This window comes from Tympanuchus pallidicinctus, unplaced genomic scaffold, assembly GCF_026119805.1.
Source record: "Tympanuchus pallidicinctus isolate F22 unplaced genomic scaffold, pur_lepc_1.0 scaffold7, whole genome shotgun sequence".
Taxonomy (NCBI): Eukaryota; Metazoa; Chordata; class Aves; order Galliformes; family Phasianidae; genus Tympanuchus; species Tympanuchus pallidicinctus.
The window spans coordinates 13,680,271-13,703,997 of record NW_026294791.1 but is presented as its reverse complement, the minus strand read 5'-3'; the positions used below and the strand labels follow the sequence as shown (position 1 = coordinate 13,703,997).

General features: G+C 38.5%; 1 protein-coding gene across 3 annotated transcripts in view; it reads left to right on the top strand.

The window, feature by feature from the left end:
• The window catches only part of COL24A1 (collagen type XXIV alpha 1 chain), a 146,343-nt gene that overhangs the window by 100,476 nt on the left and 22,140 nt on the right, over positions 1–23,727 (top strand). For 2 of the 3 annotated variants that reach the window (XM_052665912.1, XM_052665911.1), the window contains exons 27-45: positions 318–371; positions 813–866; positions 6,858–6,911; positions 7,192–7,236; positions 7,350–7,394; positions 8,718–8,771; positions 9,597–9,650; positions 10,610–10,663; positions 10,883–10,936; positions 12,231–12,284; positions 12,910–13,017; positions 15,958–16,011; positions 16,562–16,669; positions 17,535–17,588; positions 18,392–18,445; positions 19,693–19,749; positions 21,391–21,444; positions 22,363–22,416; positions 22,520–22,573. In XM_052665912.1, coding sequence (XP_052521872.1) covers positions 318–371; positions 813–866; positions 6,858–6,911; positions 7,192–7,236; positions 7,350–7,394; positions 8,718–8,771; positions 9,597–9,650; positions 10,610–10,663; positions 10,883–10,936; positions 12,231–12,284; positions 12,910–13,017; positions 15,958–16,011; positions 16,562–16,669; positions 17,535–17,588; positions 18,392–18,445; positions 19,693–19,749; positions 21,391–21,444; positions 22,363–22,416; positions 22,520–22,573 — 1,119 coding nt within the window. The remainder of the gene's footprint in view (positions 1–317; positions 372–812; positions 867–6,857; positions 6,912–7,191; positions 7,237–7,349; positions 7,395–8,717; positions 8,772–9,596; positions 9,651–10,609; positions 10,664–10,882; positions 10,937–12,230; positions 12,285–12,909; positions 13,018–15,957; positions 16,012–16,561; positions 16,670–17,534; positions 17,589–18,391; positions 18,446–19,692; positions 19,750–21,390; positions 21,445–22,362; positions 22,417–22,519; positions 22,574–23,727) is intronic. The other variant, XM_052665913.1, reaches the window with a different exon arrangement.

The window sequence follows — 23,727 nt, the reverse complement described above, 5'->3', positions numbered from 1 at the left end:
AAAGGAAGGGAAGTAGATCAAACGATTTGTTGTGTAAACTGTTGTAACCAAGTTGTACTACTAGTCAGACTGGTAACCAGTGTGAGCTCTTCAATCTACTGCACAGCAGTTGCTGGCAGCCCCTGGGTTCGTCCTAGTGGGAAGACTGGCTTCCTGACAGCAGTGCTTGTTCTAAGTCAAGATGCAACAACGAATGCATCAGTTGGCATTTTATTAATTTACCTCCAATTTTTCAAGCAACTGACTGGATTTATTATAGTTCTTCTAATAACAATTTTGATGAAATTGTCTTTTTTCTATACTTACTTCAATTCTAGGGTTACCTAGGACCTCCAGGAGGCCCTGGGCCAGTGGGGCCAGAAGGTTTACCTGTAGGTATAAAATAGTGCTTTGATTTGACATAAAATATACCATTTTTTAAATTGCCTTTTTGCTCTGCTGGAGTTACGAATGTTTTCTAGCTGGTACTGGAGTCTGTAAAACTGTCATGAAAATTTGTCCAGTCAGACGCAGTGTTCACTTGCTCTGTATCAGGATAATCCATGAATTAAGAGTATCCTTTGAGGAATTTTTGAACATTGGACAGAATTAATGTAATCCAACAGATCACGCTTTCTTATTCGGAATAAGATTACTTAAATACTGCTATTCAGATTTTACTAAATAAATCATACTAACACAATTAATTTACTTATTATGATGGAAATTACTAATTTGTTTTGGTTGCACTGGTTGTTACTCACTGTGTATGAACCTTATAATTTTTATAAATCTATATGTCAAAGACAATAATTAGTTTATTTGACATGTAGGGACCTTCTGGGACAAGGGGACCACCAGGGCCACAGGGGCCTAAGGGCAGAAGGGTAAGTAATTCTGCTTTTTCATGGTACTTAGAGCAAGGTGTTGCCCAATATAAATTTGATGTGGAACCCACGTACAGTTGCTTCCTCTGAATTCTGGATTCCAGCTATTTGTAGTGAAATCAAGCAGAAGATAATGGTATTTCTATCCAGGAAAAAGTAGGAATCTTCTTTTCCCCTCACATTTCAGTTAAATGAGGATTTGCTTTTGATTTCAGCTGAGAGCAGGACCAGAGCAAATATAACTATTAGCCTTATCTTCTATAGACAAATATGAAAGTGTTACATTCATGACCACTATTGATCTGTTTGGGTGTTTTAGGAACAGTTTTCTTCATCAACACATTGTTTATGTTTTTGAACATAAAATAAAAATACCCAGTGGCTCAGTGAGGAAATAGCAAAGTCAGAAGAGAATGTATTAGCTTGGTAATCTTACCTGCACAAAAAGAAAATTAAGTTCAGAAAATTAGCATGTGAACTTGTGAGATGTAGGGAGCAAGTGTCATACTAGTCAATGCCTATAAAAAAATGAGTTAATTGAGGCCAGTTTTTCAGAATGCAGATGTATTTGTTTATGCAAGATATCTGACAAAATTCAAAGAGAACCCTTAATGAGCTGCAGAGGCTGAGAACCCACCCTGCCTTTCAGAAACATGGAGCCTGATGAATTATCAGAAGTTATCTTAGCAGCAGAGTCCAACCCCAGCCATTGGCTTCTAGAAAAGTAGCTTCTGAAGCGGTCAGAAGGTGTTCCTACAAATAGGCTTGATACATGGAGGCCCTAGGGTCTCCAGGAACCTGTGTTGGTAGCCTTCTGAAGGAGTGAGGTTCTCTGTTTTAGCTTGGATGAGAAATAAGACAAATATCCCATTTACTTCACAGACAGATTTGAAAATCTGTATCAAAACGCAATCAGAAATGCAAGGCAATTGCGAGACTGAAAATAAGCAGAAGTTTGGCACCACTTTCAGTGGTCTGGTTCAGTGAACCAGATGAGTGCACTTACCTCTCTATGATTTCAGTGGAAGCATGACTCAAAGTGAAATGCATCCTGAAGTGTTTTGCTGAATTATTACTTGCAAGCCAGAGGCATGCAGAAGAGTTGTATTATGCAAACCCAGTTTTGACTGTACGAAGCTGATGTTTGAGAATTCTTTGGGCCACATGTCTACTGGAGTTTGCTCAACTGGTCACCTATGGGATACAGTGAGTTCAAAGGCCAGCTAAAAAGTAATCAGTCTCTGAAAGTGGGACTAAACTTCTTTCAGGTAGTATGTTTTAATTCCAGTGGACACAGCATTCTCTTTGAAACTTCCCTTCTGACCCTTCCCTCTTGATAGTCCATCTGCCAGCATCACCAGTGCTGGAACTGGGACCAAGAAGCTGCTTGAATGTGAGTGCTCCAGGCTCTCCTCCTTACTGGCAGCAGATTTAATTTAGATTCTGTTTTGAAGGTAGGAGGTATTTTATTTAAGGAATGTCACATCTTCTGCCAACTGAGACAAGATTTTTTGAGGGTGTCTCTTAATGATTTTGGCAGCACACCATTGAGTACATTGCTTATAATTAAAGATCACTCAAAATAAATTCCAAACATCCCAAGTTCTGTGGAAGTCATGGTACAGAGTTGTGGTTTGTGCCTTTGCCTACATCCAACGTGACTAGGAATGCTTCATGGAAAAGTGTCTTGGAGCAGACCCAAATCTTTATGCTCTGTGAACAAACTCCCAGTGAAGCTGTTGAGAATACTTTCTACTCTCAAAATCAAAATATCAAACCCAGAACGCATAAGGAAAATATTTGGAGGCCCCTGAAATCTGGGGTTTGTCATCACTGGATTCAGAATGACAAGTATAAGAACCCAAAGCTCTGTGTGGCAGAACTTGGAAAAATTCATACCGTGGTCACATACAGAAGTTAAATAGAAGCATATGGAAAATTCCTTTTATTGTATACTGAAACAAGAAATTGTCCCATCTTCACAGCTGGAATCTGCAGAAACCCTTGGGAGCACTGACCTCTACTTCTGCACTGTCACAGAGTGGAATTCCTTCATCCCATAAATTATGGATCTTTCAGCAACGAGTTCACATCCGAAGTTTCCCAGCAGAATACTTTTGGCTGAGAGCATCCAGCTGCTCAGTCTCCAACACACTGGGGAATTCTGGCCAGCTGAAGGAAGGCTGTCTGGCAGCCTGTGGAGCACGCTGGGGGTTTGGGGGAGATATGCCACTGAGCACAGAGCTTTCTCTGTTGGGTCCTTTTGTGACTCACTTTTCTTTTTCTTATAAGCTATTTGATCTTTTGAAAGTACAGAAGGAGAACGCCATTTGGTAGATACTTTATTGTCAGAATTGGTACTCTGGAGAATGGAAATAGCTGTGTCAAGGAGAAGGAATCTCTTTCATGGCCAAGAGGAAGAGTAGTCTTGAAGGACATACTGGTAACGATATTGTGGCAGTGGTTCTATGGCTGCCAACTTTTTAGTTCTTGTGTGTTAATGTATGGAGAAGAAAACTAGAATGTCAGAGACTGATATTGCTTTTTGTGTGTACCATAATCTCCATTGAACTCAACTGTTACCTTTAATTTGAGAGAAAATTTTCCTTTATCATAAAATTGACTTCATGAACAAGACCAAAGTAAAGTTTTTAACACCTTCTAAGATTCTGAGCAGCTAGTATTCTTCAGGCTGACGCTTACTATTTTAAAGCTTAAAAGCAGTTATTTTTATGCTCTTATTTTCCTGGAATTCTTATTGAGAGAGATGTATCTGATGGCGTACTTAGCATACATAGTGTTATTTTCACTCTTATATCTAGGAGACTGAATGAGGAAAATAAAAAGAATTGGTTGGTTCCTCTTTCCTTCTTAGATGAACTTCTTCTTGCTTCATTTATTATCTTTAAGTTTTCAATGCAGTATGTTTCATTTTAATAAGAAAACTGGACCCATGCCAAAGAAAAATTAGCAGCAATTATTTGGCAGACTTACTCCTCAGCTTAGCTGCAACCCAAATTAAATAGCAGCAAGCATATTATATGTATCTCTCATTCTGTACAAGTTACAGTAGGAAAAGATACAGATCCAACTGATCTGTGCCAATAATGCATAGCTGTATACTACTCATAGGAATGTTATGGTGTGTTTTTGATAGAACATTCAATTGTCTTTCCCTTGGATTCCTACACTCTGCTCTGTGACTGGCTAAAGGCAGGCAAAATCCTGAGCCAAAAGCTGAACATTGTGTTGGTTTCTGTTAACTTATTTTCAATTCAAAGTTATTTAGTGAAAGGTTAGTGTTTTGAATGATAGGCCTTTTCGCTTGATTGTTAGTGATTATTAGTGATCATTCTTCCTAGTGAATGGGCTGTCAATGTAGCAGTATCTCCGTGACTAGCAGGAAGATTTTGGTGTACTATGCACAGAGTACAAACTGACAATCCTATCATTTTCCTTACAGGCCAATCTCCCAAACTGTGGGTTGTGAACCCCCAGTGTGATTAAAAGGAAGTCACAAGTGTTTTAAACAATTGATCTGTTAATATTATTAATGATAAAAGATAAAACCTAGGATTAAAATTATTTATTACTCAGAAGCGTACAGTTAAAATGTCCATTTTTCTCCTTGAGTTTCTCTTTCCTTAAAAGCACAGTGGAGAATGCAGAAAAGCAAATAACAGATCATGTACTTAAGAAGCCTGGGAAAGAATAAAACTTCTTCGCAATTTCTCTACTTAGTACTCTGAATCTTCCCTTCAGTATGTTGCTCAGGATATTAATTTGCTCTTCTTTGAGCTTCTATCTCCCTGTGCCCTCCATTTTTTGATCCACCCTCACTTCATCTCAACATTTCCAACCTTCCCTCCCCCTTCCATGGAGAATTTTCACCCAACATCAATATCAAATCACAGGACTCTAAACCTGCTTAGTCCTCCTTAAGTTTTCATCACAACCCATTTTGTGTACATTTTAGTCATCTATTACACAAAAAGTGCAGAGCAGTAGCCTGACAATAATTTGATCAAGATGTTCAGCTTTCTTTTAGATTATGCTATACAGTAATTCAATAGTTACACAGTTACATAATCTAAACTTTAGGTGCAGTTCTGTTTTTCTCATCAAGGTCTCCATCACCCTTGAAGGCACTGTTAGTCTTTTGATTCTGATCTGTGTGTGCTGAAGTCACCAGGATTTCCACAGACATCAGCTGTCTTTGGATTGGGACTGCACTCAGCAAGAGCCTTATGGAGACCAGGAGTGTTGTGTTTTGTGGCTTCTTTTTTTTCTCCTCTGGCTTAAAAAAATGTCTGTAAATACTCAGTCAGTAATTGACCAAAGCAAGAAAGGGGGCCAGGAAAGCAGAGAGACTGCCTCACAAAAGCTGGTTCCAAGCCTATTGAGGTATCAGAAGGATTCTAACAACTCCCATCCTGTTTCCTTTCCTTGCCCTATGGCTCCTGTGCACTGCTCATGCTGGCCAGAAGCAGCAGTGCTGAAAAGCTGATGGATAAGCTTCTCGTGGGATAGTTTGGCTTGGCCAGAGGATGTAATTATGTATCAGCCCACAGGAAAGGACTTTTCCTGAGACATTTCCATTTCAAGAGCAAAGCCTAACAGAACCTGAATGCATGTTGTTTCCGAGGTACCCATCAGCTTTTGGTTTTACTGTAGCTCCAGAGAAGAGCGAGTGGCTGCTCATCTGTTCTGACAGGGGCTTTGATGTGCATCAATATAGCCAAGCTAACAGACAGGATTTTGTTATCTTTTGTCTCAAAAAGCTCACTAGGGGCAGAGATATCACAAATTTATTTTTTTTTTTAGAAGGAAGTGAATAACATCAGATATGCTTCCAACAAAGCCTTTTTGCATCCCTACTTTATTACTTATTAAAACACTTTGTAATCCGATGTGATTGAATAGCGTGCATTAAAAACCATGACCCAACAAAGAAGATTCTCTGTAACTCAGAAATGCGCTCTGAAAATGCACATCATTTTCATCGAGGTAATGCCTTAGCAATATACATATTCTCTCTACTCAATAGCAGCACAGCACAGCCAGGAAGCCACCAGAAAAGCTGTCATCTCATCCTCCCATTACATATTGTTGTAAACAACCCAGCTCTGTTATTTTCGTCTAGCTCTTGCTTTAAAGCAGTTGCTGGTTTTAGATTGTATTTGACTAGTTTTGATTTCGTTTCTGCACCCAAAGAGTGTTTAGAATTATGGAAATACCCTCCAATGTCAGGATGAATAAACAGGTTTTTTTCCACTTTGCTCATTACCTATTTTAAGGATTTTTTGTATGTTTGTTTGCTTGTATTGGATTAAGATTGCTAGTCTTAAATAATTGTGTCTGACCATTTTGGCAATAAATATTTACTATGTTGGAATAGCGTAACAAGCATAACAAAATAGGCTATCGTTGTTCATGTGTTGGTTGTAAAATGTCAGTTTAAAGTAGATAATTTAGTTTGATAATACAGCAGTTCATGATGCAAGGTAACAAATTGGTTTCGATCTTGCCTCGGGCTGTTTATTAATGGAAGAAACTTATCTGCCTGTTTTAAAGTCTTTCAAGCAAGCAGGATTTTTTGTGTGTATAACTGAAGTCCAAAAGCAAGTGCCTTATATGACCAGTAGTCATCTAGGTACTTCTAAATATGCCTTGCACGCATGCCAAGTGGATGAAAAAGAGCAGAAAATATCTGACTGCAAACCTGATCCAGTGAAGCCCTTAGGCATCCTGTTTATATAGTTATAAACATATATCTTTATTCTAAAATTTACATTACGACAAACCAGAAACTTTTATTTTATTCTTTGAAGCTTCATTTTATACTTAACATGAAGGAAAATTGCTTTTCATCCTGTGAATTTTCAGTGTTACAGTCAACAAAATAGATTTCCATCTTCTAGAGCATATGTTGTGTATATTGATACAAAATAATGCACAATTAATGTTCCTAATCACTTGTTCAATATTCAGGGGCCTAGAGGTGTAGATGGTCCTCTTGGAGAGCCGGGTACACAAGGTATTAAGGTGAGTGCTTCCATTGCTCAGCATAGTACAAAATGTGGATAGACTGTGATAGGCAATACACCATGCCATCCCTAGAAAGTCAACATCCTGGAAGCTTTTTCATTTAGTCCAGGAGGAGACTTGCAAATTTCTGCTTTCTCCAGGTACTCCTTAACTGTAGTAGAAGCCCATCTAAGCCTAAATCTGCAATTTCTGCACTTAACCAGCATTTGAATATATATTGCCTGTATGCAGATTATGTAGCAAATGCCAATAGAACTCATGTGTTGTTATTTATCAGGGAGAAAAAGGAGATCCAGGAAAGAAAGGCACTCCTGGGCTCATTGTAAGTATTGGAGCCAGTCTTTGTATTAAGCCTTAATGTATTTACTACCAGTTTCTGACCTGTTCTTCAAAATGATCAGAGGGCAACCTCTTTAAAAATCTCTCTTTGACCAGGGTAAAGCTGGAAATCCAGGTCAAAGAGGAGATCAAGGAGCACGTGTGAGTATTAAATACTCCAGTACTACTTCCAAAACACAAAATATCATCGTTTATATATATCATACTTTTTTATTATTTTAGAGCAGCTAACTAACAGAAAACTAACAGAAAACTAACGTAGGAGTTTGCATTTTTTTGTACAGAGTATCAAAGGCGGAAGTGAGAGTAAGTGTGAACATGGCAGTTGCTACCAGACCAGTGTTTTCACAGATGGTGGTGCACAGAGTATAGAATGATTGCAAAGTGCAGCAGAGCAACAGCAGCTGTATGTAGCGTGGAGGGGATAGAGGGTGCTTTGCAAGTGATTTTATTGTAGTTTTAAGGGAAGAAGTCACTGCAACATAGAAAATTACTTGATAGATTTTAAACTAGATGGGTACTATCAGTGTTGAGATAAACATAGAAAAATATATAATAAATGCACCACTTGTATAGGAGAAAATTCCTCATCTAGAGCTTTTTTTCAATGGATATCTAAGATAGGTTGTGGTTGGACTTGATAGTCTTTCAGGTCTTTTCCAACCTGCACAATTCTATGATTCTATTTTCTGTCTTCTACAAATAAGGTTATTAATGAATAAAAATGGTAGGGGATATTCAAGAAGGCAGGAAGCCAAAAAACAGAAGCAAAGCAGTAATGGTTGTGATTCTGGGCTGAAGCTAAGACTCACAATGCTGTTTGCCACTGCACTTTTTTTGCCTCTTCTGGTCAGATTTGTAAGCCTGTTGCCTCTCAGCTTTGACAGTGGGTTTTCCTTCTCTCTTCCTTCACTGAGATTTGTGTGTATACAGAATGAGGAATGGAGTAAAATCTCACTGGGTTGAAATGATGGGAATTAGTACATTTGCTGCAAAGTAAAAGATAGTGCACTAGTACTCCTACAGATGAAGTTTCTAGAAGGGAATATGATAAATGCTATGAGCCAGGTTAAACAGAAAAGAAGTTGGGGTGTGAACCTTACTGATAATCTCAAGTACCATTTGTAGGATAGGACACTCATACGGTTGTGGGTAGGCCCAGTTTGCACACACCAGCACCACCTGAGGCAAAGGGGAGCAATGCAGGTCTGGTAATGGTGGGTCAGTCAAGGCTCATCCCTATGTAAAAGAAATAGTGGAGGGGTTTGTTTGAGACTTCCTTACCTGCCAAAAGTGCTAGTGATGTGGTGATGCGTATCATTCAGAAAATGAGGCTTCTGAAGTATTTCCAGCAAGTAATTGAGTGAGCAGAAATGAGAGAGGGAAGTGGTTTTGCATAGAATGTAAAACAGCCTGCTTCCAACTGATTTTTTTATTTTCCTTCATTTTATTTTAATCTTTGAGGGTTTGCCTGGGCCTCCTGGAACCACAGGAGACAGAGGACCAATGGGAGAGACAGTAAGTTGATTCTTATGCCTGCTTAAAATTTTTTCCACGTACTGTACTGAATTCCCTAGCAACTCAAACTCTGTTTTACCAAGATTTGGGGTAAGTGGAAACGAACATTCTCAGAGTTCAGACTGGATAGATCTAGGTGGTTGATTTGTCATGACATATATTCATAATGGCTATGGAATCAGCTGTAAGCTCTTACAGGCAAGCTCTGCTCCCCAAGCACACAGATCCCATTCAGTGAGCAGCTATAAACAATCTTAGGTGCATAGAGATTGAGAATGTTGCCTTAGGAAGCAATCCGTAGGTGTGTAATTGCAATCAATTTGTTAATTATAAGCATGCCTTGTAAGAAAGTGCTTATAGCATAGTTAGTGATGTTATCAAAAAAGGCCTCAGCATTTACTCCGTTACACCTCAGTGACTGTTCTGTCTAAACTTTGCTAAATCCACAGTAGTTGCTTCCAGTTAATTCTGTACCAGACTGTAGGCTTTTCCACAAACCAAACCAGACAGTCTAACAATCCTTAATTAAACAAAGTCTCAGTTAATCAAGAGGAGAGCTTAGTTCAGATAATGGTTTACTTTTAGTCTATAAGAAGAGACATCTGTGTTATTCTAGGAAATCTGTTATTCTAGCATGTCAAGACTGGCAATAAGGGCTTCGGTACTGTGTGCAATCATGGTACTTACATACTCTGAGGATTCAAGAGGAAACAGTGAAATACATTTCTTTACACCAGTTGATAGTTTTGAAGGGTCAAAGTCAAGGCTCTAAAATATAATTTAATGTTAATTGAATAATGCATCCAACATTCTATTTAATGCCAGGGTCCAAGAGGACAACCAGGAGATGCAGGTGCAATTGGAGATATGGGTTTTGAGGTGAGTTTTTAATTATTTGTATTCTAACTAGAAACACTCAAGCAACAGAATATGCCTGGACAATGTGTTCACAAATTATTTTATTGCCTGTAGTTGATTTAAATACCATGAGCTGTTGAGAGTCTCTCTTATTGATAGGCTTTCCAAAATAAATACCTCTTTCTGTTGTGAAGTGTTGTCAGGCATGTGGTCATGACATCTATAGCAATCAGCATTCAAGAGAAACGAGAAACATCCTCCTTGCAGTTAGACAGCTTATCCAAGAGTGGGAGTTTGCAACTGGAATGATATTAATCATAAGTTTTTGCAAATAGTAGATGAAGAAAAGCAGCTGCAGCCAGTCTTCTTGCTAATTTTTGCTTCTATTTTTTACTTTGTTTTTAATAACTCTTTGAAAGAAATATGACAGAATGCATTAGCTATATTTGCCATAAAGTAGCTGAAGGGTGAGGTCACTTGAGACTTGAAGGATTTGGCTTATTCAGAGAAGTGCGCTTTCCCAATCACCCAGAACCCAGTCTTCTGACTGCCTGTTGAAAATATTTTTTTTAAAAGGTTTAAATATAAATTCTAGAAGAAGTAATCTGAAAACCTCTGTATTTGTTTTCCAAAGACTGTATCTACTTGGATCCAGGCCAAAACAGTGACAGACTTGTCAGTAAGATTTGCAAAAGGTAGATTACTCAGCTTGCTGGTAATTTATGGTGAAAGTTGCAAGCTTAGTGATGCTGCTGTGTCTTCACAATCTATTTGTCTATGGTACAGTTCTAAAATCCCCAGTACTTTCCTTCTGTCAGTCTCCAGGAAGACCCAACAAATGTGTTTTCTTATTTAAATTATTCAGACATGCAGTTTTCCATGTGTCTCATTTCATATTTATGCTTGTATTTTGGCTGTATTATTTGGTAGTTGCAAAATTACTAATGACCATGTGTAATAGTAGCTCCTGTACCATGCAGGGACCTCCTGGCCCTGAAGGAGAACCTGGACTGCAGGGAGAACCAGGCACAAAGGTAAATGCTGAAAATATCCTGTTGGGCTATTTAAATTTTTTCAGTTTCCATATAAGCAAATCGGAGCAATTTGGCTCATTAGCCAAGCAGAGAGTGATACAGGATGTGAGCCATTAAGAAGTATTGTCATAATGACTGCATTGTCTTCATGTAAACTTCATCACTGTTAGAAATGTTGTCCCTTGCCATCCATTGATTAATTCTCTTGTGACATTTCAGGGAGACACTGGGCCTGCTGGGAAGGCTGGAGAAGCTGGTGACCAAGGCTTAAGGGTGAGCTAACGGCATGAGTGTTCCTCCAAAAAGGAAAATACATTACAAACATGTCAGAAAATTTTCATTTATGAAAATAATTTAATAAGTACTTTAATATATCATTTAAGAGAACATTTGCAATGCTGTGGCAAGTTAAAAAGAGCATGGATTATAATGCTGAAATATTTCTAGGCACCACTGAGATGTGACAGGTTTCAGCAGGAAGCTAAATCCAAAGATGTCCATCCCAGATGTTAAGATGACAGTAATTCTCTGTAGCAGTTAGGCAAAATAATGGAACTTTGTTGCCGAAACAGAGAAGGGTACTTCTGTGTACTTCTCATGCAGGTGATTTGCTTCTGGTACTGTGCTGAATGAGTTCAATCAGCACTTGATTTCAGCAAACACTTGCATACCTTCTTATTCCTTCCGTATGTCTTTCTCGCCTTTTTCATGTGACCCAAATAGTTGCCTACCTTTGAAGGATGAAAAAGTCTTTTCAAGTGCTACAGACAGATTTTTATCCAGGTCACTTGTAAAAGAATGTAAATTGTATCCTTTTAAGCTTAAGCCTTCCCACTGAGCTGCTCTAATGTCCCATTAGCTCCTTGCTGTCATCTATTCCTCCTGGCCAAAATCTCCAGCATATTGCATTCTACAATTACATCTGTTGCTGTTGAAGAGTAATTTCTTATACTAGACCACATGGAAGTTCCATACCTTACCATACTTCTATGACTGAAATACCATGTTATCAGTAGAGGGCAGGTCACATTTGCTTTTCTACTATCTGCATCAAAAGTTGTAAGGTGCCGCTGTCTTTCAAGATCAGGCCCCAAGAAAGGCAAACATTCTAAAATGTCATGGTGTGGTTACTGATGGTAAATGAGGTTTTCCATGGCCCTACACTGAATCACTGAACATACCAACACAGTAGTTATCCACAGAAGCATAGAAATCTAGGACAGGATAGGTGTATTTTTGAAGTTACTGTAATTACCTGTTCTGTACTCCAAAACTGAGCAATCTCAGTGCCAGTGGCCAAATGTTCATTGTTATATCAGCCTTGTCTTGTTTTTCTATTGCTGGTTGTTTTTTCTGGTTATTGGTGCTCCGGGTTCACAAGGCTGTAACTGTCACAGTAAATAACTGAAAAATGAAGGCAAAATAAACTGTCACAGCGCCATAAAAGTTGTCCATCACCCAGAAAGTTCAAAATGATAATAAATGTTTGTAAAACCAAGGCAGAAAGAAGTGTGGAAAAGTTCAGTCAGTGGCAATAATTTTCTTTTTAACTGTTCCTTTTTGTAAGGGTGAACCAGGACCTCCAGGAGAAGATGGTGTACAGGGAAGAGATGGCCCAAAGGTAGGTTCTTTTTTTTTTAGCAGATGTAAAGCAGTCATTAATTTAAAGGCCCAGATATCCTTCCCCCTCCCCCCCCCCCCGCACTCTCTATTACACAAATTCAGCAGAGCCCATTTGAGTGCACGTAATTTTACCATGGAAAGCCCTAAATGGCACAGACCTGCTCTGAAAAACTGAATGGCTAGGCAGAAGAACTCAAAGTGAAGAACTCAGTGCAACTTATTTCACTTGTGAACATCGTGCCACACAGAGCAAGCCCAATGCTTCACTCTCTGCATCAGATCAATACTGTGACAGGGACTATGAGAGGTGCAAGGACAGGGGATGTTACACCTTCACAGTAGTAGGAGATGGATGAGGCAAGACCTGGCTGTTGAATGAGTTTGTGAATTAGCTGTAGAAAAGGCTTTACCTTAGCTTGGAGCCTTGACTGAAAGATTCCCACTAGTTCTTGTATGGTAGTTTTTTGTTTTGTTTTGCTTTGTGGACTTTTTTTGTTGTGGTGGTGGTTTTCTATTTTTCATTTTTGTTTGTTTTCTTTGGTTGAACTTGAAGATTTAGAATTCTCTTTTCTCAAGAATAAGTTTTGGAGCTGTAACTTGAAAGATTTTTTGTGTTGCTTTAGGGAGATCCTGGAGAACAGGGACTTCATGGAGAAGCTGGTGAAAAAGGAGAGATGGGAACACCAGGAAATGTTGGACCCCCTGGTGAACCTGGCATAATGGGTATTCCAGTACGTGTTTTCAATATTAAGTGGGCTTTTTTTTTCATTTGCTTTTTAATAATTTTTTAAAATTTTGCTTACTTATTTTTGTTTTGTTTTCCTTTTCACTGAGAGATTACCATCTTTAAATTAGCTTGTCTACCCTTCCTATGTAGTTTGGGATTTTAGAGAGACAAATGTTTTCCCCATTTTAAAATGGGACTTCTCAGCATACACTAATTCCTCACTCTTGTTACCTCAACACATACGACACACAGCCTGGATTTTCTCACTTGAGGTCTCTGCAGACAGCCTTCTGTTGTCAGATCCTATCCTCACCTTAATTTGGAGACTGTGGGTAATTTCACAGAATTCAATCACTCTCTAAATTTAAAAAAAAATGCCCAAAGAGTCTGCCTGGATGCATATACAATCACAAATAGTTCTGTCATTTCTTTGTATCTTTCCCTACTAATGGGTTTGCTTACTGTCACAGGGCCGTTTACTTTTTAGTTTAGATTAGAAATTCTTTAGGGAAAATAATTGCCATTTTGAGCACTGTAAATAATGAAGCTCCAGAACTTTGAGCACAAAGGTGGGCTCCAATTGAATATTCTATGCTAGTATTCTCACCAAATATATGCTTAACTTTATATATCTTAACAACAACAGCAGCGACTAAGACTAACTTATCTAGAAGAAGTGATGTATTTAACATCAAGGTGTCTTTATTTACAACATTACTGCAGCACAGACATCAACAGCACAGGATTTCTTGAAGTGTATGTGTGGATTATAGGGCCTTCTTTGTTAAGATTCAAGGAGCAGTTCAAAAGTTACTTAAAAGAAGTATCACATCGTAGTAGGTACCACAAAATCTAAGCACCACCTACTGCTGATCTGTGATCAGTTGCCACGGGAGGATAGTCTGCCTTTCCTAGCAGTGGGCTTTCTAAGCTGCTATCAAAGTGATATAAAGACATTATTATGAATGCTGCCCAACTCATACTGAAGCTGACTTCCAGAAGAGAGGGACTATCATGCCAGGCAGCCCTTCTTCAGCTGATGCTTCAGTGCTTGCTGAGCCTTCTTTTCTTACCTTGTTAGTGGGCCTGCAATAAGGTATATACAATAAATTAAAGAAAAAAAAAAAGGAGGAAGAATGGGATAATGAAATTCTTTTTTTCTTAAAAAGCACTTATTCCTTAATTAACTAGATTTTGGTCCTCCTGTGAAAAGAATTAAATAGACATATCACAATATCACCAATTGCTAGAGATGACAGATGGAAAGAAATGGCAGCATGCACACATAAGTGAAATAGCAAATGAACAAGGGGATCCACAGTTAAAACTGTTAGATCAGTTTGCTGTTTGTTCTGGCATCATGCCTAGCAGCTACAATCCATTCGTCTAATCTATTTTGCTGAAGTTTTATGCAACTGCTTAGTGTAAACGAATCTTTTGGAGCACAGCTTCTAAAGCGACTATGTAGCCTCAAGTTGGACATCAGATCCCCTCTCCCAAAATTCATTCACAATCCCCTGACTGTCTTCACTGTAGCTCTTATGTGATGATAGAGTATGAGTAAACAGCAGTTTGGAGGGCCAGCTGTCACCAGCTGTGAGCACTGTCCTTTCTATCCTCAGCCTCAGAACTACAATCTGCTTTCTTTATTCCTAGGCTCTTCATAGCAAGCAACTCTTCTAGTGAAGGAAGAAAATGCGCTTTTCAACTGTCACAGCTTAGGATGCACTGCAGAAAAATTGATGTTTCTGGCACAATAATATCACCATGACTTTTTTTCTTTTCTTTTCTTTTTTTTTTTTTGGATTGACAATTCAGCAGAAGCAAGAATGTTCTGTACATTAAAATAATCATAAAATATCTCAGCCCTGACAGATCTGCTTTGAATGTAATTATACTTGTATAGAGTAAACAACATCAAACAACACTGCTGCGCCTCAGTGAGACAGGCAGCTCTGATGATTCAGAGTTTGGGAGGATGTGGTTAGCAGTGTAATTTTCACGTTTCTGTTCCAAATGTAGTTGCAGAGCTGCCTCTCTCCCCATTCATCTTCCCCAGCGTGTTTGTATCACAGTATTGACTCGACCTTATTCTAGACATGTGGACAGATCACAACATCCTGGTCTAAAAAAGGAAATCAATTTCCTTTTTGGGAGTTTTACTGGGGTTCAGAGTAACATTACATTTTCCTTAACCAGAAGCTAATGAAGCAACAAATGAGCTTCACTATTCTGTTTGAACTCTACTTACTCTGGCTCATCACCACCATATTTTTAAAAATGTTGTATGTGTATCTCACCTCTCCCAAAACTAAAGCTAAATTACCTCCTCACCTTCACAGAGCTATGAATAAATTGAGACCAATTTTCACTGGACACTTCCAGCCCTTTCCAGGGGTCATTGAAGTGACCCAGAGGGCAGTGAGGTTGTAGCTCTGTGGCAGCCCTTGTCTACACACAGCACACCCACTTACACAACCACCACGGGGCTGGCAGTGGAAGTGCCTCACCATGCACTGAGCTAGGTCTCTCCTCTGCAGCAGATTTTGTCAGGGCCCTGCTCTTGGCACTTGACAACCCCAAGGTTTTCTTAAGTAGTAACTGTGCATTGCATTTCTCTAAATCCAGAAGCGACTCTATTCCTGAAATAATACTTTCTGTCTGGGCAAGATTTATTGTGTTTTAGTGTTTGTCTTTTTTGTTGTTGTTGTTGTCCAGTTCATTTTCACTGATTTGATAAGTGAACCCTAATGTTTCCCCATTTATTTCTGCTGTAACTTGAAACAGCCATGCTAACTTCCTCATAGCAACAGTTAATGAGATTTTTCCTCTCACCTCTCTGTATAACAAAAGCCTGCTTAGTTATCCAGTTTGGAGCACAGTTTAAACATGTTTCCAGGGCCTTTCTCAATCATTTATTTTTGCCTCCCTCATAAATCTACAGGGTCCTGAAGGAAGACCAGGAAACCCAGGTCAGAGAGGCCGTTTGGGAAAGAAGGTACTAATTTTCATCTTCCCAAATTCTGTTCCTTTTGTCTGAAACTTGAATTTACACTACAAAATAATTCCACTTAGTTCCTTGACACGGATGAATGCCAATCAGCACTCTGAAAGACATCAGTAGGTTTTATATGTTGATAATTTCTTACTGCAACCTGATGGTAAAATATGCAACCTAAGTCCGTGCCTGTTTCCTTTCACTTCTCAAGTGACTTTTTTTTATTGTTAGACATAGAAATTGTAATCATTATTTTGTGATTGATAGCATATGGGACCTTGGGAATATTAAATTTGAATCAGGATGTGCAAATCAGAACAACTTCTGATGCTATAAAAACAGTACAGCTCTGGCTAAACAAAAAAGACAGGGTTTAGTAGACTTCTTTTCCTACAGAGTTCTGGATTCAGGCTTTCTAAGAACTACAGTAAACAACATATAAATGTAATATTCCTCTTAAATAGTGCTGTTATTCACTTTGATTAGGCAGAAGCTGCATTTGAAATGTAGTATCAGTCTCTAATTATTTTTAATAAAATAACACCAACAGGGGGAAAAAGGGCAGCTTGGCCCTCCTGGAGAAATTGGTCCTCCTGGTGATTCTGGTCAACCTGGAAAAACTGGTCCTAAAGGTGCAAGAGGAACTCGAGGCCCCTTGGTATGTATGTATGTTTATTTAAGAGCTCATGCATTTGTGGTTTAGCAGTCCTGTCTCTCCACCAATGAAGGGAAATCACAGATGTACCATGTATAAATAGCAAAAGCTGTAGCTGGAGATGTAGGTGCTGTTTATGCTACTTAGAAGTCCTTCCCAACCCCTGGCTGCCAATGTGTTCCCTGGGCTTCTGGTGTTAGAATGAGACCTATGCACCTGTCCAGACAGAAACTCATGGATCAGCAGAAAGTCATCTTCCGCTCTCATTGGGTTTTTGATCTGGCAATCAGAGAGCAGGATGGCAGGGTGTGCCACAGAGTACACATATCCACAGTTAAGATGCATCTTCACTTATGTTACTGTTTCTTAAAACTTTCTGACACCAAGAACTGAAATCATGGGCTTTGCTATTACATAAATAAAGCCTTAGTTATGGCCTAAACACAGCATTTTGGATGAAGTCTGCTATATCCCTATTGATTGGGTGTCTAATCTACAGTTAACTGATTTAAGGATATTTCTACTAACATTATGAACTCATCACAAGCTCTCCATGCATACTTCACATTGTGTGATGGCAAATGCAAAACCAAATGCATCCAATATGTATCTAAATGACAGCTCTAGGGTCCAGTGAGTCCATGGAGTGCAGCACTGTGTTTCTTGAACACATGAAGTTCTTCCACAGTTCTGAAAGCCTCAGATCCTTTTGATCTTAGTTATTATGAACAAATTAAGTTAAAAGTAACAAGGAAATAATCCATGGTTCTCAAGTATCCATGTCTGAAGATGAATTTATAATGTTTATATTGCTGCAATATTCTAAAAGGAAGCTCATTTTTCTATCACTGATTATTGCATTTGTCAGGGACATCCTGGAGGAATGGGACCAGGAGGAGAGCTAGGCATTCCAGGTTATGGGGTGAGTTTTTAACTGAATTCATGTGCACTCACACCTCTGTGCAGCTCTGGTGCTCTGAATAGTTTCACATATCATGTGGAGTCTTTCTGTAAAATATACAAATGTCTGTGTCAGATGCATATATTTGCATCACACCTGATTTTCTACTACTGCAAGCATTAAGCAATGTCAGCAAGTTCACTAGCAGTCATTTTTTTGTATCAGATTTGAAACCTTCCTTTGTTTTTCCAGTGCTTTCCGCTCTATTTGTTAATAAAGTTCCTATAAAATTACTATGGCTATTCATTACAAAGAGAATTAAGCAAGCCACTACCTCTGTTTACCATCTGGTCAGGCAGTTTCCCTTTCATTAACAGAACCATTGATTGAATGAGGTTAGCTGAAGGATATAAAGATATTGTGGCATTCACTGAATAAAAATTGCTGTTTTCTGATGGCCTTCATATATGCATTGTATCTTCCTCTTACAGACCAGACTGCTGTGTCTACTCTAAACAGACTCTAACTCTAAACTCTAAACTCTAAACATCTTTGGCCCTAGCCCTGAAGATCAGGCCCAGCTCCCTTGACATGCATCGAGCCCTTGTTTGACATCAGCCCTTGGCTTCCCATTGTGTGCACAGATTTTCCTGCTCACAATAAGTTTCCTGCCAGCGCCCCTTAATTTTGTCCCACATCATTATGCAGCATTATTAGCAAGCAGCCAAAAATAATGGCAACAAGTAGCTAAACAAAAGTTTGGAATTAATTATTTCTTTAATTATTTGCATTGGAACTAATTTTTGTTTTCTTTCATTCTTTAGGGTCACCAAGGTCCTGCAGGGCCTCCAGGGCCCCCAGGACCCAAAGGAGAAAAGGTATGAAGATGGATTATTCTTTCTTATGGTTTAGATAACCACAAAAGAGGAAATATTACTGCATATTCACTGCTTTCCACAGCATGCAGCAAAAGCCACCATTTATTCAGTGTTGTGAGAGAATATGCAAAGAATTACGAAGTGGAGAAACAGATCTTGCAGAGGCAGAGTTCTGCTTTGTTGTTGAAATGTTTCAGGTTTCAAAAAACAAGCTATCCATTGTTTAAAAAAACACATTCTGTCGTATCAGATAGCACTGTTGCCCTCAGTAAGTACTGCTGATAGGAATAATCAGTGTGGGAACTGAGTAGCATTCACTCAACCTTAAGCTTGTGAGTACTCTCATGGATTTTGCTGAAGGTCCAATTATGATGCTTAATATAAGAGGTTAGGGACAGGAAATTGCCCCAGTTTGGTTTTTTAGTGTTAAATTCGCTGTTCTTTTAAGCCCTTGAACCCTGAAATCAAGTTTGCATGCCAAGTGAAGACCCTGTGGCCCCAGGAAGGTATAGAGATTCCCTTCATAAAGATTTGTTTACAGTTGCACCAGGCAGACAAATGTGTCCTACTTAGGGCCAGTTTTGCAATGAATACTGCTAATAGACAATTACTGAGGATTTTATAATTGGCTTCCAAGATGTTCAGAAACAGTATCTAAAAATAAAATTGTTGAGAGCTAGTTTAGCTTGCTTTGATGCTTTTGATGCTTCTGAAAATCCAGTTCAGTGCACTTTCCGACACCTGTAATAATATTGAAAATATGTGTCTCTTTGTATTAAATATGTTGGAATACGTAACGGATTTTCCTATTGCTTTAGATGATGATCACTTCATATTTAAAATAAAAAATAGCATGAGCCTGTTCAGGCTGATTGCTGGAGTTTTCTGGGCACTCATTTGTGTATGTTAAGTACATTTCTTAAGACATTAGAAGAAATTTGTATTTTTTACTCTGGTTCATATATTCTATTCCTCCATTCTTAAGAACATGGACAATGTTCAAATACTCCTTTAACAGATGCTTTTGAGAACAGAGCAAATACTTAGGTTTTTAGTCCTATATTTGCTTCTTAAAAAGATGATGCATGTTATAACAGTGTTACCACTTCTACTGTTTAAAACCAAAAGCATCATACTCACTAGTAGCATCTATACAGTATGCTTTCTGATGTATTACTGCATTTGAATATGTATGAATTACAGAAAATCTTGAACTTACAAGTATTTAATGTTTACCTTTATTTTAGGGTTACCCAGGAGAAGACAGTACAGTACTTGGACCACCTGGGCCCATAGGTGAACCAGTAGGTCTTTATTTCTCAAAAAAATTATATTAGTGCTTCAAAACAAGAGACAGTGAGAGCTTTCTGAGACTTCTTATCACTTTCTAAGGAGTCAGTACCTTCTTTGTGCAAAGTTGTAGAGTAATGGTTTTTTCCATTGATAAACGCACTCTGAAAAATGCCACCATGTGCTCTTTCCTGCTTGAGATTGTACCTTGTGTTTAATTATGTGAGTGCCTTCAGCCTGTGTTTAGATCAGTGCATTTTGAATCATTATTTTAATCCCCTGTATTTATACTGAATTATACCTAATTGTTTTACTAGCCAGAATGTTTTGACTGACTTCATTATCACTGCAAAGCTATTTTGACAGACTCAGAGAAATAGCTGCATTTTGTAACCTTATGTTTAGTAAGTTTGTATGTGAGGTGTCTCTTTGCAGTAACTAGGAGCACATCCAAAAATTAAATGCAGTCTCAAAGTCTTATTATGGCTCTGTGCTAGAAGCAATGCTTACAGCCTACATCTTTTCAGATTAACCTTTATATTTGTACCTCAATTCCCAAAAAGCAGGGACTATAAGACCCAGGTGTGACTAAAGACAGCCTGGGCCAGGTTTTTGTTTTAATTTTGGAAATGCATAAGAGGAGGCTTTAGTTGATTCTCTTGCAGCTGAGCTGATTCCTCAAACATTGCAAGCAAGGTCTTTTCACTTTGTGAATTCCCCTAAGGAGAAACATGCCATGAACATGCCAATACCTTGGAGGGTATAGAAGCAGTTGCATATAGTACATATTGATGGGCCTGGCCAATTTGTTCATTTCCGATTGATACACTCCAGTTATCTATGCCTCACCAAGTTTTTTTTATGTGCTTTTACTTCAGACACAAAAAAGGCTGACCTTATTTCATCTGAAAAGTGCTAGTTGTCAAAGTCTTGGCCAGTCTTACTTTCCGCAGGCATAATTCCTTATTCCACTACTTTTTCCTCTGAATGACGTTTGGTAAATTTGTTGCCATGAGAATTAAATTTGGGGGGGAAATCCTATTTCTTCTGTGGGTTTAGAGCAAGGGGCTTTCCCTAAAGCAGGGATACTAAGGTGGCAGAATGCAGCAGTAAGAACTGTCAGTCAAGAAATAATGCCATTAATAATGCCAATAATACTCCTGCTCAGTTATAATTTCTGAGAAGTAGCTTGAGGGATTGACGTTGCCTCCTTATTAGGATGAACTTCAGAATTGAAGCAAATTCTGAGTGTAGCAAGCCATTGTGAAAGACAACCTCATTTACCATGTGCTGTCTTATGGAAATTGCACAAGAGTTTTCCTTGTATTCCTTGAAAACAAAGTGTGATCATTCATGAGATTCGTAATTCCGATACCATGGAATATACATATGTATCAGAATTTCTGATGAGCTCAGTGTTCCTATTTTATTTTTGCCTGTACAAGAGCTACTGTAACTTCTTCAGTTAGAAAATATTGTAGATAATGCTTTCTGTCTGACTGCAGTGAATTTTTTTAGGAAAAAAATATTTATTCCTTTAGACAAGCTAAACATAATGTTTTGAGTCTTCCATTCAGTCTGCTTGGTCAGATTCTTCTTTATTTTGCTGCATATCAGTTCAGCTGCTGCACTGTGCTCTTTTTTCTTTTTTACAGGGGCCCACTGGGGAACGTGGAGATAGAGGAGAACCTGGTGATGAGGGCTACAAGGTAATACCTCTTGCTTTTTAATACTTTCCATTTGAACATTGCTGGTGTTCATACATGCAGACTCATGCAGCAAAAATATCATCATCTCCCACACATGCACAAAGATGCATGTGTTGATGCCTCACTGCAGTGATGTGTTCTTAGTACACATTGGAGCATCTTTCCTGTGAGGAGAAGCTGGCAGAGCAAGGGCACTTCCACCTGGAGGAAAGAAAACTTGGGCAGGGAACCTTGGTGTGTATAAATACCTAATGGGAAGGAATGAAGATGAAGATGACAAACTCATCTTGGTAGTGTGCAGTGACAGTCAATGGACACAAATTGAGACAAGTGAAATGTTCCATCTGAACACAAGAAAACACTTTTTAAAAAAAGTGACTCCTAGGAGGTGCTTTAAACCCAGCTAGGCAATGGTCCTAGACAGCCTGATGGTCTTTCTTAAGCTTAGTTGCTCTGGATAAGATCCTTTCCAACCTAAATTATTCTCTAATTCTAACAATTATTCATTAGTTGTACACAGTCTTTCAGCAAACAGAAAAGGATAGTAACTCTTTCTACTTGTCTGGTGAAATATAAAACAGTACTTGGAATATCCTGCTTAAGTTGCACAGACAGTGAAGATAGGCATCGTAATAAATCAAAGAACCAAATACAGACTATGCTCATGAAAATGCAGAAATGTTTAAAATACAGACATATATATTCCTCTTGAGTGAGTTTGAAATAACGAGTTTAATAAAGAAAAGCTCCCTAAGGTCTCATCTCAGGAGAGCTAAGCACACTTTATGCAAGTGAAATCAGTCAAGCTGGGGCCACTCAACACCTCCCAGGATGTGCTTTACAGGCAGATCTATAGCTTATTGAGCGTGTTACCCTGACTTATGTATATTACAATATATTATATTTTCTGCTTCCCAGGGTCATATAGGTCTTCCAGGGCTTAGAGGACCAATTGGACAACAGGGGCCTCCAGTAAGTGTTTTGAGAAGTGAGGTTTATTTATTGGTTGTTGGAATTAGACTTTCATTTGTGTTCAAATGATGTTATTTGCTTATTTAATGTGTTCTTTCCAAAGGGAGAGCCAGGTGAACTGGGAGAGCAAGGACTGAAAGGAGAAAGAGGTTCAGAAGTAAGTGGAAAATCAGTTAAAAAAAAAAAAAAAAAAAAAAAGCATTTAAATGGAATTTGCTTTTCTTGTTTATTCTCCATTGCTGAGGGGAAAAAAAAAAGTGTAGGTGTTTGATACATACAAGAACTTTTCAGAGTAAAACATGATTTCTGATGGATACTCTTAAAGATTACATAATATTTGCCTTTATATTCTAGTGTCATGAGAAGCCTAGGGCTCTCCATCACCTGTTCTCATTTTGCACGTCCTATTAAGTCTTCAGCAGCTTTAACCAGCACTCTGAAGTTGAACCCCGCTTAATTTTGCATCATTATCTACCACTATGGTTTGATTGATGCCCTAGACAGATTTGTTGCAGTCTGTTGTTAGAAATTTGTATGCATGCTGTTCTGCAGATTTAGGCCAAAGATGTTGCTAAATGTTAACTAAATGTTTTTTCACACTGATCCAAGTCCATAAGAGCCTGTTCATCAGGGGCTCAGCAGTATGTGTGAGACACCCAGTCTGAAGTGGTGGCAGTGCTGTGCCTGGTGCTCACTGAAGCTCCAGCAGGTCTTGTGGCTGCATCTACATCTGGCTGTAGCCACCTGCACAGAGATCACACTGTGTTCTCTCCCTTGCAGGCATATTTTGGTTCTTTTAAGATGCTTATGTTGTGTCCTGGCGTTGATATGACAGCATCCATTAGTGGCATCTTGCCCTTCCCTGAAAAGAATCAATTTTTATTTTTGCATTCTCTTTTGAAACTACTGGGATTTTTTTTTGCAAATAGTAAGCTTGTAAGAAACTTTTGTAACTGACTGACAGCAGCATGGAAACTGCTCGTATTTTTTCTTGTTCTGTAAGGCTTCTTTGTAAGGAAATTCTGTAAGGAGATTTCTGTAAGGAAATTCAGTATTTGGCTTGCTTTTTCATATGTGCAGGGGCAATAAAAGTATATATGGGAAAACTGTATAATAATCTTATTAGATATGTTTTATTTGATAAATAAGTAGTTTTGCTTTGGGTTGTGTAAAGCATTTGAGAGGCTCTTTTGGAAATACTTCAGTGATAATCAATTATACCCTGAAGTGGAGTTTTTGTGACAAGGTTTGGACAACAACAGGATTTTGCCAGTCTGATTTATAAATGAAGCCTCTTGCACTGAATTGTCA